The 15,477-nt window shown below is 43.1% G+C and overlaps 1 protein-coding gene across 4 annotated transcripts in view; it reads left to right on the top strand.

Moving 5' to 3' along the window:
- The window catches only part of LOC135234189 (cadherin-4-like), a 546,833-nt gene that overhangs the window by 487,183 nt on the left and 44,173 nt on the right, over positions 1-15,477 (top strand). For all 4 annotated transcript variants that reach the window (XM_064298517.1, XM_064298519.1, XM_064298520.1 and 1 more), the window contains 2 exons: positions 5,266-5,410; positions 12,495-12,667. In XM_064298517.1, the coding sequence (XP_064154587.1) occupies positions 5,266-5,410; positions 12,495-12,667 (318 nt within the window). The remainder of the gene's footprint in view (positions 1-5,265; positions 5,411-12,494; positions 12,668-15,477) is intronic.

Raw genomic sequence — 15,477 nt, 5'->3', positions numbered from 1 at the left:
ATGGTGTTCAAGTATTCCCACATTTGATGTAGTGTTTGGCATATTCTGTGTTGTTTTATCACTAAAATAGGTAATATAAAAAAAGTGAGTTGGCGAGAGACATAGAAAAACACCCTCACCAATCTGACGCATCCAGACATTGCAGCGTCCCGAGTTTATCTTCATCGAAAGCCTGGGTAGAGGGCACCCAATCAGCAGTGACCGCTTTTTCATCTTTTTTTTTGAAGATAATAACTCTAATTCCAACACAGAATTGCATTTTCCCTTCTTTAAACACAACAGTAATCTTTGACTTCTAATGTTATTGAATTACCAGATCCAGCAGCAGCGGTGATAACGTCCCTGGCACCAGTCAAGAGCTTTCATGGCAATCGCCTGCGCACGGATATTGGGTGCACGGCAAGATCAAACAATGTGCAGGAAAAAGCAAAGTCAAATTAACCTTTCGGAGACCCAATGATGCAGTTTTTTTTTTTTGCAGAGGGAAAACGGAAAGGATACACATCAGTTGTGAAGTGAATTGAAATAATTCTGTTCTGTTCTGTGCAAGGCTACAGCTTCAGTGAGCATGTAAGATTATTTTTGCGAGCTTTCCAGTGACCCTGTGCATGTTCCACAGACACCTGCCATATCCGGGGCTGTGTCGTCTGTCTAGTTTTCCGAAGCACGCATTATAAGCTTTAAGAGTCTTTCCCCCATGTGATTGTTTCTGTTGGCTTTTTGCAAGACGTCCAATTGGAGATATGGCGGCCGATGCCTGGATATGCCTGAATTGCCTCGCTGGAGTGATTGGAATGTCATTTTAGTGTAGTGAAGAGGATTCTTACTGGGACTTGGGACTTCATTCAGCCCTTTGAGAATGTCAGCATTGCTCTGCAGTCTGAAGGAACTGCTTCTCACTGTGTCACCATATGTTTCCATGCCTCACCAGGTGTTTTGTTGCGTGACTCTCTTTCTGCCTCACTCTACGCGTCTCTGTCTCACTGAGCATCTCTGTTTTTCACACAGATGTCTTTGTGGCTGTTTCCGTCTCATTCTACATCTCTCTATATCCAACTGCACGTGTCTATTCCTCCACATATTCCTTTGTGTCAAAGTATCTGAATAGAGACACAAATAGGTGTACTTTTATTGTACTTGTTTCTCTGTCTCACTCTCTATATCTTATTGCTTCTCACTGCATGACTGTGTGCCTGCCTTATCCTGTCTTTTTGCATGTGTCTTTCTCTAATATTTATCTTCTTCTTGTTTTTCCTTTATTTTGTTTTGTACTATGTGCATCTATGTGTTTGTCTTTTTGTATTGTGTGTGTGTGTGCGTGTGTGTGTGTATGTCTGTGTGCCTGTGTGTCTAGGCATGTGTGCTTGTGTTTATGTGTACCTATCTGTGTGTTTGTTTTTCTGCCTTTATCTGTTTGTCTGTATGTGCTTGTGCTTGTGCTTCTCTATGTAAACATATGCCTTTGTGAGTGTTTGTGTATCTGCTTGTATCGTGTGTCTGAATCTGTTTGTCTTTGTGCTTGTAGCTGAATGTTTGCTTGCTACAGAACTCATTTTTCCTAAATGAGTTTTGAGCAGAAACTGAAGTGCTGAGGCGGGGCTGGGTGAAGTGGTTAGTATTCAGCATGGCAACTTGGAGCAGTGTAATTGTGGACAGCAGTGTCAGCTTTGCAAGTGTGAGATGTTGTTTGGATGGCCCAAAGCCTTGTAATGCAATAAGACCTGACACAGCAGCCTCAGGGCCCAGGTTAGGTTCACTAAGCACGTTAACAACAGCAACAGCTCTTCTTTTATTTTACGTTTTAAAAACACTCTGTGCAAAGCTGCTGTGAATTAATGTTTTCTGGGATCAGAGCTGAATTCCTAATTCAATAATCATTTTTGAGAATTCCCCTCGTTTGCAGTTTTTTTTCTAGTAGTATAAAATAAACGAAAGCTTATTTAAAATATTCTACAGTACAATGCTAGTTATTTTTGGATTCCTTGAATGAATAGAACCTTCTCATAGTACAGGCAAACAGAAAAATTACGTATTTTTGAAGCTTATATATGTTTGTGTGAACTTTGAAGTATTCTGAGAGCAGAGCAAAAATATTATCAAATATTATCATAACTTTCATATTCAGAATGTTATTGCTGTTTTTCCCTCCTGGTTTCTGAAGGGGAAAAAAAATCATATATGAAAGCATTTTCTTGAGATTGCTTGAGAGGGAAAGTTTCTGGATGGTGCTTCTCACACCATATCGATTTCAGCCTGTCAGAACTTCAGTGAAATGTGAGAAGGTCTGTATTGATTACAATAAAACACACTTCACTACTTTTTCAGAACCCACTTGAAACAGTGTTTATGAAGAAAGAGGTTAAGAACTGGTGATATCATCATCACCAGTTGTGAAAGGGATTTGCTCCTGATTCAAGAAATTGGTACAGGGACATCCTGTTAGGCTTTACTGTTTTTTCATGAGTTTCTGTCGGGCAGTAAATATGTTGTGTTGTCACACAATAGATGTTTGTAAACTTGTCTGTACACTTAAGTTTCTTTTTGTTTTTCTTGAGCAAGTGTGGTGCAGTGCTCCACTAAAGCACTGGTATTCAAACTTGGCCCTGGGGGCCCACTGTGTATGCTGGTTTTCATTTCAAGCACAATTGCAATCCCAGAATGTTAACAAGCTGTTAGGTACTTTTCAAGTCTTAAGGCACCTTATATCAGAAATAGCTATGCGTGCCATGAAGAATAAAAGTCCCATGTTCACATTGTGCTTATTTCACTATATTGCAAATAACTACATTTAACTGATCAAGTGAATCAATAGGCTCTTTACTGGAAAAAAGTGTGGACACCTGATGACTAAAACTAACGATTTGGTGGATAATGAAGAATTTGAAGGCAAGGCAGTGGATAACGAGCCAAACCTTTGCTGTGTTAATAAGTTTAAGGGGGAAAAATTGTAAAATAACTTACACACATGTGTTTGACAACCTAATTAGGTGCCTCTTAAATCTTATCAGTCCTGAATTTGACCAATTTAAAATTTTTGTTATCTCTTTTTATGCAGGTGTCAGCAATATAGCACAATGTGAACTTTTATCTTAATGGCATGCATAGCTATTTCTAATGTGGCTTAAGTGGGTTAATAATCCCTTTTAAACTGAAAAGAACCTAATTAAGAAAATTTACAGCTCGTTAAAATTCTGGGATTGCCGTTGTGGCTGGAATGAAAGCCAGCATACACAGGAGGTCCCTGGAACCGAGAACCCTTTGAATACCAGTGCACTAAAGAGTACAAGGTCAGGCTACTGGGTTGCTCATCACTACACTAAAGACATTGCAGGCTGGTAATTAATGCTGACATGCTGATGCAAACAGTGGCTATTGCAGGATTGTCCCCCACTTCCTCACTCAAGAGTGACTCCTCTGGTCACCCAGGTGCCTGCAGTCTGCTCTTCCAGCTTACTCATCCAACACAGTAACCACATCGCCCACCTGACAGGCTGCAGAGTTACAAGAAGCACTGTCTGCCAGCGTTTACAGAAGACGCATTCTTGTCATGGCTTCTTCAGACTGACTGAGGATGTGAACTGATGTTATGGTCTACAAATTAAGATAGAGGTCCCAAAAATAATACATTGCTAAGATTCTGTTAAAATAAGGCAATTCACATCACCGTCTGTTCCTTTCCTGAGCACAGTTCTTTGACCACCAAAGAAGTCTCCAACAGAGGCTATCGCAAATGGCTGAGATGGAGCTCCAGAATGGACCTTTCCCAGAATTCCTCACATGCAGCACTTTGGTCTCTCCTGTACTCTGCCACTTGCTCCAGAGGAGATGAGCCTCACATTGAACAGTGATCGGAAGTGCTCCCCCACTCCTACAAGCCCATCTGCCTGTGGCACGCGCAATTTCACATTGAGCTAGCAGGACTTCCACATCCTCAGCACTTTGTTTGAGCTACCCTTACTACGTCTCTGTGGCACAAGAGATCTTAAACCCAGTGGTTTACCTGGTTAAATCAAAACCTAATCTAGAATGGTTTAATTTTTTAGTTTTGTTGTTATTGTATATTTAGAGGGACTGAAGTCATGATGGTAAATTGAAGTCAACACTGTTTCATCATCAAACCACCACACTCACTCAAATATCCCTATATTTTGGAGGGAACAGGACCAACTTACACAAAGCTACTCTTGGTGTGTGTCACTTACTCCTGCCTAAAAGTGTATTCAGATCTTTTTATGTCTGGTTGCAATGGCAGACAAATTCATGAAGTTCAGAAAATAAGTATTGTTTCATAAGTGAATTATATCCAGGCCTAGTTAGCGCATTGGTCAGTATGGGCTTGTGTTTCTCTCATGGATTAAATGATTTTTATTTTTTTAGATGCAATGTACAGCTTTTATTTCACACTGTACAGCCAGCTTTGCAGAGAAAGTCATATTTCTTCCATCCTTGATCACCTCAGATGGGGGGTGTGTTGAGAAGTTTAGGCAAACACAATGACAGGATCAACACATACAGCAACCAGCTGGCAGGAACACCAGGCACACCAAAGACACTGTTACCCAAAACCCTTTCTTTTATTCCTCTGCCCCACTGTGCAACATAAGTCACTCTACCACATCAAAGGAAGTGGCTTTTGTATTCCTTCATAGTGTGATTTTCCAGCACCTCCTTGCCTGTGAATGAAAACAAATAAGTGCAATGAACGGAGAGAGTGGCATTAACGGGGAGGCACTCTCCACTAAGGAGAAATACTGGAAGGTTTTGTGATGAATAGGTGTGCACAGTTCACTGGAGTGCCCAGCTGTTGAGAGAGCTTGAAAAACAGTCTGGAGGGGGCCTGCTGAGGCCTGTTCTCTGAGAACTGCAATTGCTGTATTTTAGAAGGACCCTGCAAGACCCATCTGTCTCCAACAAAAAACCCACAATCCCACACTGAGTGCAATGAAAGGGTCCACATGTAGAGCCTTTGATCAGATGTAGGATCATTCATCAGTTCTTGTACATTTTATTTTTTGCAATTTGTCATGCATGACCCAGGGGCTTAGCACACCTTTTTGGAAGCCTATAATGTATCAGTGAAACCACAGATTTTTCATATTCTTATGGAGGGAACAGATACCTTTAAGGGATAACCTTAAACTCATGTTACATAGTGCTATACATGCGGGAAAGTAAAAATGACAGATCCCAACCCACCTCCCCCCTTCCACCCGAGTCCCGGGTTGCCCTGTCTCAAATGCACATCTGTTCCCTGTTTCCCTGCAGCTGAGGGCCCACGCTGTGGACATGAATGGGAACAAGGTGGAGAACCCCATCGACCTGTACATCTACGTGATCGACATGAACGACAACAGGCCCGAGTTCAAAAACCAGGTCTACAACGGATCAGTGGACGAGGGCTCCAAGCCAGGTAAACGGACCGCAAGTAAACAGTGTATAGAGTGAATGAATGAATGAATAAAAGGTAGGCATGGGTAAATGCATGTTAGGGAGGATAGGTGAATAACCTGGAAGGATGAATGAATGAATTCACCAAAAGTGTAAGTGGCTGAATCAGTGGAGAGGAATGTACTGATAGGATAATTAGGAGAATCAATAGCAAGGATGAATTCTTGAACAAAAAGACGTGATGTTCTGGCCAATGAACCCTGGCACTCTCAGCTTAACTTTGTCGATATTTGTTCCGAAAATTAAGCTCACTCTATCAGTGGCCAGCTATGGTGCAGAAAGTACTCGGGTCCTTTAAAAAAACAATCCAGAAAAGAAAAGAAACAGTGCTGTTACTGATGTCAGGATGTCCAGAGTGGAGTATGACCCAAGTGCGGAGCGGCCTTTGCCTCTTCGTCTTGTTCTCTTTCCCGATAATGAATCGGTGTGTTTTTGCATGTGCGGAAGCCTAAGCGTGTGAAATATTGGGAAGGGAATCAAAGCTGAGAGAGCTCTTTAAAGCCCTCTCGGCTGGGAGTCCTGTCTGCGTGCACTGTAGATGTGGACCAGCGTGGGCCTGGGATTGTGCCAAGCGGGCCCTGTGGGAGATCTGATGAATATGCCTGAGAGTAAAGAACTACCCTGTATTTTACATTCAGCCGGCTTAATGAGGAGGAAAGACGGCTAAAGAGATTCTTGCGCACGGCCATTATTATCGTTTTCAGACCGCTGCTGCCGCTGCACTCGAGCTGGGAGCCCAGCGTCCGCCTCGCGCGGGGGAGGGTTTTATTGCGGCCCTCTCTCCGAGCGCGCGGGCTCATTTGTTTCCTCCGCGGAGGTGGGCCGCGCAGCCGGCGGAGCGGTCTTGTGTTCTCCACAAGCGCCGGCTCCGTGTCGCCAGGGCGATGGTTAATAACACCAGAGGCTGTTATTTATAAATAAGAAACCCATGCAAGGCCAAGGTGTTCAGCATGACCGCAGACAAGTAATAGGAAACAGAACTGGGTCACGAGAGATCCGGAGCCACTGGATGGAGGAGAAATAGTAGATGTAGCAAAGAGGTTAAAAATCCCCTCTCCTCCTCCTGCTCACACTGCTTTCCTGGCACAGGTGTAGTACACCCATCCTGGACTCACTCTTAAAACTCCCCCTATCCCCACTGCAGTATCTGCCATTCTAACTCTGCCAGTGTGATGGAGGCTCTGCTGAGCTCAGCAGCAGGAGGGGGACCTTTCAGCCCAAACCTTCCCCTCCACCCCTCAGCCCCCACCACCCACAGGCATTACTACGCCCTGTGAGGCATGCTGACAGAGCCCCCCCAGAGGATGCTTGGCAAGTTCATGCTCTTAATTGGACACTTGCTCCAGGGCCCTTTTGACGGCAACAGTGAGTTTCACAACATGCCTGCTCCCTCACCCCCGTTATTGCCTTCCCACCACTTCCACTTCTGGAAGTTTCCATTGACTCATGGAAAAATGTACTTTTTGCAAGCAGGGATGGTCTGCTTTAGAGAGAGTCGGCGGAGATAATGATGTCCCCTTGCCAAAATGTCCTCTTGCATGATGGCTGATGAAATGCTCTGTAGTATAAGCAAGCAGTTTAAGTTTCTCTTTGCCCTATTCACACAGGACTAGTGTAACCCCAGGATGTCCTGTAATGTCATTTTTACCCAATTTTATGTGGGTAATTGTGGTGGAGAATTCATTCGGGATAAAAGAATTGCTGCTTTTCCAGTCACTCAACAAACGTTTGGCGGCCGCCTGCATCTCCACACTGCAAACAGGAACCCCACATGAATGCGTCTGTGTACACCATTTGTATACGGATTCTACTAATTGCTCAGAAGAAGCTGGCTGCCAGGCACAGCCTCTAGGCATTCTACAGGCTGTCATGAACACAACTGATTTTTCCTTTTTTCTTCCCGCCTTTGTTTTTGGTGAAGTCACACACTGATTCGGAACACTTCGGGCTCGCGCGAAGGCGTGAACACAGCCGATGCTGGTCGGTTAAACCAGGTGGGGGTGAATGAGAGAATGAATGTTAACCAAGACTTCTCTGTACTATGTAAATAGCAGGAATGTGATTTTTCCTGCTTTTTGGGCACAACGTTCCCATTCATATCTAATTGAGATTTATACTGTATACCATAGGCCTATAGTCTTACCAAATGCAGCTGCACATGCAATCCATCTCATGTGTTTGCAATATTTTCCTCTTCTGAGCACTTATATATAAATTGGTGTCCATGCTGGAGTGGTTGAATGTAGGCCTATGAAATGAAAAAACAACCAAATCTCTCCGGCAACAGACTCCACAATAGCCTCCAATGTCCCAACAAAGAAAAATGAACACCCATTTCAAGTGAACATATTGCATTTGCTGAGATGTCTGGTCATACAGGAGAAGTATGGTTAGTTACTATGACCAATGGGCCTCTGAGTGTGAAATAAAAACAGCAGGTAATTTGGGCTGGAATTTCTACTCTCCCAGTCTGTAAAAATTATTCTGGGATTAAAATCACAGGACATATAGGTAATACTGTAATTACAATTACAGGATGTCCTGGGGTAAAAGTAGTCCCATGTGAATCAGACATTTATTGTACACATTGAGTTTGATTATTCTTTATTTTGGCAGTATTACATCATCTGTCCCACCAGTTAATGAGAGTGGTATATAAAACAAATGGAAGTACATAAAACTTCCATTTGACTGTAGATATAACTGATTACGGATATTCTTATAGTCAAGTGTTCAGTTTGTTGGAGATAATATTTTTGAATATAAGATCTTATTTAGTGATATGCAAAAGAAAATAAATCAAATAAATAATATTAAATTAATGTACTTCAATTTCTAAGGTCTAATCTGTCACCCCACTGTTCCACAAACATGCAATTTAAAATTGCAATGAACAATTTAGGCATATGACAATTGCTTTTAGTCAAAGTGAATTACAAAAATGCACTTTACATGGTATACAAGCACCAATAGCCACAGGGAAAGTTATAATCATAAAAGTGCCGCCACTCCATGCCTTTTTAGGAAAACAATGAGATGGGCTTACAGTCAGAGAGCCATCATGCTCCAAATCTCCATTCAAGTACTGTTACAGAACACAATAGTGTTGTATTATCATTGGTACAGATTAATGAATCTGCCCTGAGCCTTGGCTGCAAAAGGCCCAGTGAATAGCTCTTATCTCTACTGTCATACAGTATATGCTGATGGCAGAGTTTTAATTTTTTTGACAATCAAAAGTCACATTTTTATTAATGGGTTGTATCATTATGATACCCACTTATTTATCCAATTGTTTCAGTATTTTTATTACTGTAATGTATTTTTGGAAACGTTTGTATATGCTTTATGTATTTTGATACTGTATGTGTGTGTGTGTGTGATGCTGTTTGCAACCAAAGCCATCTATGTTTAACTCTCATTCACAATTTTTCTGAATATTTCTCATTAAACTCCAACTTCCTTCACACAATAAAAACTATTGACCTGTTCTAAAAGAGGAGATACATCATTTGAAAGTTTTTTTTCACAGAAAAAAATGTCAGACAAAAGGAAATTGTATTTGGCCATTAAATTTATAGATCCATAATCAAGGAAATAATTCACAAGTGTAATTCTTCCCATGAATGCAGTAATTTATTTGATTGCACTACCAAACCCATCAGTCTCTCTCAGATTTATTTCTGCTGAATCATAGCTAATTATGTTGCTGTGCTTAGTTAAGGGTTATAAAGACATAACTAATTTCAGCTGAATTACACGCTACTTTTTAACTCATTGAAAAAAGAGATTGTGTGTGCATATACAGATTATATTAGATGGAAGTTTGTACTTTACTTTGAAAAACTATGTTCCAAAATATGATGTCTGTGTGCAACTCTTGTGCTCTCTGAACTTGCCCCAGCCAGCTTAGTCTGGAAATCCTTCATCCCTAACCACAGATCAAACCTTTAAATCTCATCCCAAAGGAAAACTGGACCCTGTGGTTATGGTACAGCAGGTTGCAAGGATGGGATTATGCCCTAATACATATTTTTGCAACACTGCTCCTCCAATACATAACAACACACAAACACACACACTGGCAATCGTATACACTTTCCCGCAAACACAAATCCAAACACGTTCAATCAATAAGTCAATCAAATGTTAATTTGTAAAAGAATCTACTGTTCATATTTTCCAAGATCTTCAAGAGGGCATTTCCAGTTTCCGGAGAAAAAATAATATTATATAGAATTTTAAAATGATTTGCCTTCCCCTTAAGTAAACAGTTTATTCTTCTGGGAAATTTTGGACATTAATTGTAAAGTAATAAACAAATAAACCTTATCTAAAGTTGAGAATATTGTCTTGTTGAACATCTAAATACAGCAAGCACATTTAAGCAATATCTCACTTTGGCCCTTTTAGCAAATGTACAGTTCTCATGAGAAGGAAGTGCTTTGTAAGACAGTAAAGAATGCTACTAAGTGAAAATATCTTTCATAGTAATGAAGGTCAAGTGTATTTGAATCTCAAATATAGCACATGGCCACTCACTGTCGCACACTCAAACACTTAAGGCGTTTTAGCTCACATAAAAATCACAGTCTGTGAAGACGCAATATGAAAAACACATTTTTCCAAAAGAGGAACATTGCTCCATGACTCACTTCCTTAGCTAGAGCACTTTCAGTTTGTCACCCAGAGGAGTTTTTTTAAATGACACAACTTAGTCTTTAACTTAGATTTAAAAGAAGTTCCCAGCTCCTTGACCACAAACTGTAATTACCCTGAGAATGAGGGAAGAAAAAGAGGACGCATCAATCGGTTTGATGAAATAAAAGAGCTTTATTCTCCCAGTACTGAACTAAGAAAGTGGCTTGCTTAGGTGAATCCTGCCTTTTATAAATTCAATAATTCTGCCTCAGTTAGAAGCTTTGGCATATATAGCACAGTGACACCTGGTGGGAAGGTTTTAATCTACAACAGCTTTGAAGATGAAGGCTATTTAATGTAGCGAACTCAATGTAAAAGTACCTTTCTGATGCAAAGAAATAAATATTAGCACTTTGCTTCTGGCATTAATAAATGGGGAACAGACAAACGCTTGCAGGCTCAGTTGATTTCACTGATGTGCTGTTTTACATGAATTAAGACTAAATCCTTTTTTCACATGAATTAAAAATAGGCAAACTGAAGATATCCATCATGGGAATTAAATGACCCCCACTGAGCTTTGATTTTCATATATTTAAAAAAAATATTCATTTAGTGTCATCTGCATAATTTAGCACTTCCTGGCCTTTTATGAGTTCCTTCCTGTGCTGCCTGTGTGGCAGATGAGGGGTGAATCCTGCTTATTGCTGAGTGCGTATGAGTGCTGCTGTGGGTGCGTTGTGAGACTGGCCTCATGGGCAGCGCGTAATGGAGCAGTTAGTGTCCCCTCCATCACTCTCAGAGGAACATGACACTTCTCTGTCTCCTGCTGCCTCTCTCACTCTCTACCTCGCTCCCTATCTGTCTCTCTGTATGCCTCCCTATCCCCCTCTCTCTCTCTCTCAAGCTTCCTCCCATTCCTTTTCCCTCTTCCTCACTCTCAGCCCCTCTCTCTCTCTTTGCCTTACGGCCCTGTTTCTGTCCCAGTCCCTCTCTCTCACTCTCTTTCCCTGTCTTTCTCTCTCAACCTCCCTCACTTTCTCTCCCATGGCAACCTCTCTTCACCTCATCACTCTCTCGCTCTGTCCCCTTCTCCCAGTCTCTGTCTTTCTACCTGCCTACCAATCTCTCTCTCTCTCTCACTCCCTCCCTCCCTCTCTCTCTGTTTCTCTCTCTCTTTCATTCTTGCAGTTACTCTCCCGAGTAGGGAAGACATTCACCCATGCCCACAACCCCGGAAGGCAGAGAGAGGAGCTGTCACAAGCCCCAAAATAATCGCAGGGCTCTCTGAGCCTGTGTGGGCCCATGCGTGACATGCGTGCAAATAATAAAAGTTTGAATTTTGAGCTCCAGCGATTTTAGTGGAAAGCCAATTACAGAGCTGAATTAGTTTTCAAATTAAAGAGTAATTTAAAGGGCTGAGGAATTAATCCTTTCAGGCACAGTGGTGTTCCACACCCGCCCATACAAAGAGCCAGCATTAAGCCTGTTAAGAATTCCGTTTAATGAAATTAACAGGGAGACGTTTGACACGTCGAGATGCAGCATCTTTCTTTTCCCCGGCATCAGGGGCAAGTTGTGCAAACATAGACGTGGCCCCTTTGAAAGGAGAACATCCGCAGAGCCGAGTCTGTGTTTCCAGCACCCCCATCTCCCCGCTTTCTGTTCGCTCCTCTCTCCCCAGGCAAGTGACAAATCTTGCTTTGAAATTTAATGAAGTTTGAAATGGAAGTTGCCGTTACAATTATCCGGCTACGAGCGTTGTCACTGAAATGATGGCGCTATCTTTTGCAATTAGAGTGCGGTGAAACAGGCGGCCCGCGCGGCCGGCGTCTTCGCTTGCCCGGGCTGATAGTAAATGAATACCGGCTTGGGGGGAAAGCCTGTGCAACCAATGGTGGAGAGTTTTTTTTTTTCCTCAGAGTCCCGGAAAGGTGAGCCCCCTTTCTATGGCTTTGAGTTTTCTAATTGCTTGGCCAAATGCCTGAGCTTGGCTGACAAGTAAGACTTAGACTTCCCCAGACTCTGAGCTGCTAGAAATCAGAAATACTACTCAGTGGTCAGGTCATTCCATTCTCTTTTCCCCAACCTTAAAGCACTCGGCTTCTACCCATAGTTTCAGCTCAGTGTGCGGAGCAGGCAGGCTAAAGTAGCAAAATGTTGGACCAATTCAGGCACGAAGGCTGTGTGCCTGTGTGTTTGTGTGCGCACGTGTGTGTGTGTGTGTGTGCCTGTATGTATGCGTGTGTGCGTGCGTGCATGTGCGTTCATATGTGTGTATGCATGTGTATGTGCGTGTGTGTGCGTGTGGTGTGTGTGAGCCTTTGTGAGTTTTTTGTGTGTATCTGTGCATATGCCTTTTATGTGCATTTACATTTATGACACCTATTTCTTCCTTTCATCAGGCTCCTATGTGATGAAAATGACAGCAAACGATGCCGATGATGACACCACGGCCAATGGGATGGTGCGCTACCGAATTCTGTCCCAGACTCCACTGAGCCCCATCCCCAACATGTTCACCATAAACAGTGAGACAGGAGATATCGTCACTGTAGCTGCTGGGCTGGACCGTGAGGTAAGATTCCCAGCAGTCTTTGGTCTCTGGACCCTCTCTGCCGAGCTTTGCCAGTACCATGAAGCTCCAAAAACATTGACGTTACTTTGCTGCAAAAACATACCAGTTCAATTATGTTCACTAGAGCCTGCACAAACTATTTATGTTGGGTGACTCCTACACAGGGGAACAAATGAATCAGGCTGTACTTTTAGTCTGTCAACTGTGCTCTGTATCGACTTTACTAAAACATTTTACATTAAGCCACATAAAGGTTTTTTTATTTTATTTTTTTCCCCCACAGGTAGCTATCAAAGCAGGTGTTGTGGTTGCTTTTATACATCAGGAATACCTTTGGGATATGCAGTGATCACCTAAATAATCAAGCTGTTGATGTTTGACATGTTTAATGGCTCTTCCACCATCTTCCCTGTATTTCAACCGATGGAAAAACTGCCAGGGACGCACCAGTCCATTCTGTGTATGTGGCACCTGTCAATGCATCATAAATGCCCATCTCTGCTACCCAGAGTCCTCCTGTGCTTTCCCCAGGTGCTTTTCATATGTCAGGATGTGTGGGAGTATGTGCAAATGTCTGTGTGCCGCGGAAACCTTTGCAATAATTGGCTACCCTACCAGCGTGGCGGTGGAAAGCGTTCTCCCGGTAATGACGCTAGGCATTAGCCGCACAGCTCCATGAGACAGTCGTTGGGGCGTGTGTTAGCTTTTGTTGCCTTGATGGAGCGGATGCCCTTTCTGTGACTGTTTGAACTGTGAAATAAAGAAGACACCAGTTTAATCCGCCCCCTCTGTGTACATTCCCCCCCCCCCACCCCCAGACCCACCCCGACTCGCTGTGTTCCAGCAAACAGCCAGCTGTGAAAACACGGTCGCAGCGACGCGCCATGCAACAGGGGAGAGAGAACAGCGCACAGGGAACGCTAACGTGCTGCGGTTGTAGGGTTAGCGCAAAAACAGGGCCGTCATGCTGTCCTGTCCTATTCTTCCTCCAGGGTAGGCAGAGGCAGTTTTTGAGCACCAGGGCCCACTAATGATGCCACGTCCTTCAAAGGGGTGTTGAAATCGGGGGCTCGTGCCGGAATTGCGGCAGGGACGAGTCGATCCGCAAAAACCAGGACTCACCACTTCGCTTTATCCACACAGAGGGAGGGCTTACACAAGACGCTCACCAAGAGCTCTCCCAGGGGGTCATCCGTTAAGAGCCCCCCCCTCCGCTGCTGCACACACTCTCCTCTTTCACCAGCCACAGTACTCTGCCTCCGCTCTGTGAATACCCCATCGATACGATCGGGCATCGCTTATCGATCGGCTGCTGACGCGTGACGCATCAATCCCCAGAGATTACCTCGCCCACTCTCGCCTTTCATTTGAGAATCAATCGATCCCCCCCCCCCCCCCACCCCCATGCTCTGACATCGCTGCAGTTAGGATCTCACAAAATAGAGTCCAAGCAATGCTGAAGGACCAACAGAGGCCTGTCTCTTCACAGGGATGTTGCTCTTGCCTGTTCGCTGTGCGTGACTCTAACGCAGTCTTTAAGCCTTCCATCTAGAGCTGGCATGGAAGCGCGAAATGCGTAGCGTTGGCTCCGAGCGCAGAGTGGCCACCCGTTCACCCTGCGTGCACAGGAAGTGCGCTCAGCCCTCCCTCACATGAAAGGACGGGGTAATTGAAAACAGTCATATGGAATGCATCTCTCGAGCAGGCGTCCTTGATTCCAATTATGCCGCGCCCACGGGGCATCCAGTGAAAGTGTCTGTCCGGCTTTGATCGCTAATGAAGGGAGCCTGCGGAAAGGTCAATACCTCCCTTCTCCCAGACGTCACATATCAGCAGCAGCTGCGGAGGCAGCCCTTGATCTGGCCGCTTTTCCCAGCACCCACCGCTGCACGCGAGGGCGGTCAAGTGGACCAAAAAAATGACTTCTGAATATTCTATTCCAAAACAATAATAGAGATTTGATTGTTTTTGAATATTTATTTCAAGATTTGCATAATTAATGTACTCCAATAAAGTATATTTAATCATGTTAGGCGCTTCCTGTTATGCATGTTATGTACACAAGGGGGTGCAAGCAGGGTACAAAGGCAAAGGAAGGGAGTGTTCCACTTAAAGATTTTAATTAATTGATGGACAGTGACAAAGCAAAAAAGCAGGGTTGTCCCTTATGTCTGTAGGTAAAATGATTGACAAAGTCCCAAAGACCCAAACAAAGTAAACAAAAACCTAGACGTCACGTCATAACATGAAAACAGTCTTCGTCATGTAGTTTATTCTAACAATTACGTCCTTATTTTATATCGACCACATCATTTTACTTCTGATAGACTGGCCTGGATAACAAAATAGGCTATATTGTGATAAAAAAGTAATGAAAAACAGTTCCATTTGAGTCTGAAATAGCGCAGTCATTTTAGATTATTTTTCAAAAACACATGAGGATCCACTTGGTTAGATGCGAGTGCTGCCCATTTTTTATTTGCAATGTTCCTTGCTGATGAAAAAAGAACACACTCTCCTTGAACAGAAGTGCCTGGAATGGTCAGGTGTATCTGTACTAGCTGTGCAATGGTTTTCCACCACACAAGAGAATTCTGGTGACCTGCTAGTGCTGCTTTTGATATACCATCATCCTTTGCTGCAAAACATTAATCAGTTTTGGTCATTTTTTTAATGGTCATGTCCTAAGCATTCAGACGTAGGAGATATTTTGACACGGATTGGATTGCCAGTGACCAAGTATGATGATAAAGAAAACACATTTGATTTTAACAATTTATTTATTTAACAAAATGTTTTTATTTCCTATT

This window comes from Anguilla rostrata, chromosome 11 (assembly GCF_018555375.3).
Source record: "Anguilla rostrata isolate EN2019 chromosome 11, ASM1855537v3, whole genome shotgun sequence".
NCBI classification, from domain to species: Eukaryota; Metazoa; Chordata; class Actinopteri; order Anguilliformes; family Anguillidae; genus Anguilla; species Anguilla rostrata.
This window is presented reverse-complemented; position numbering and strand designations above follow the sequence as displayed.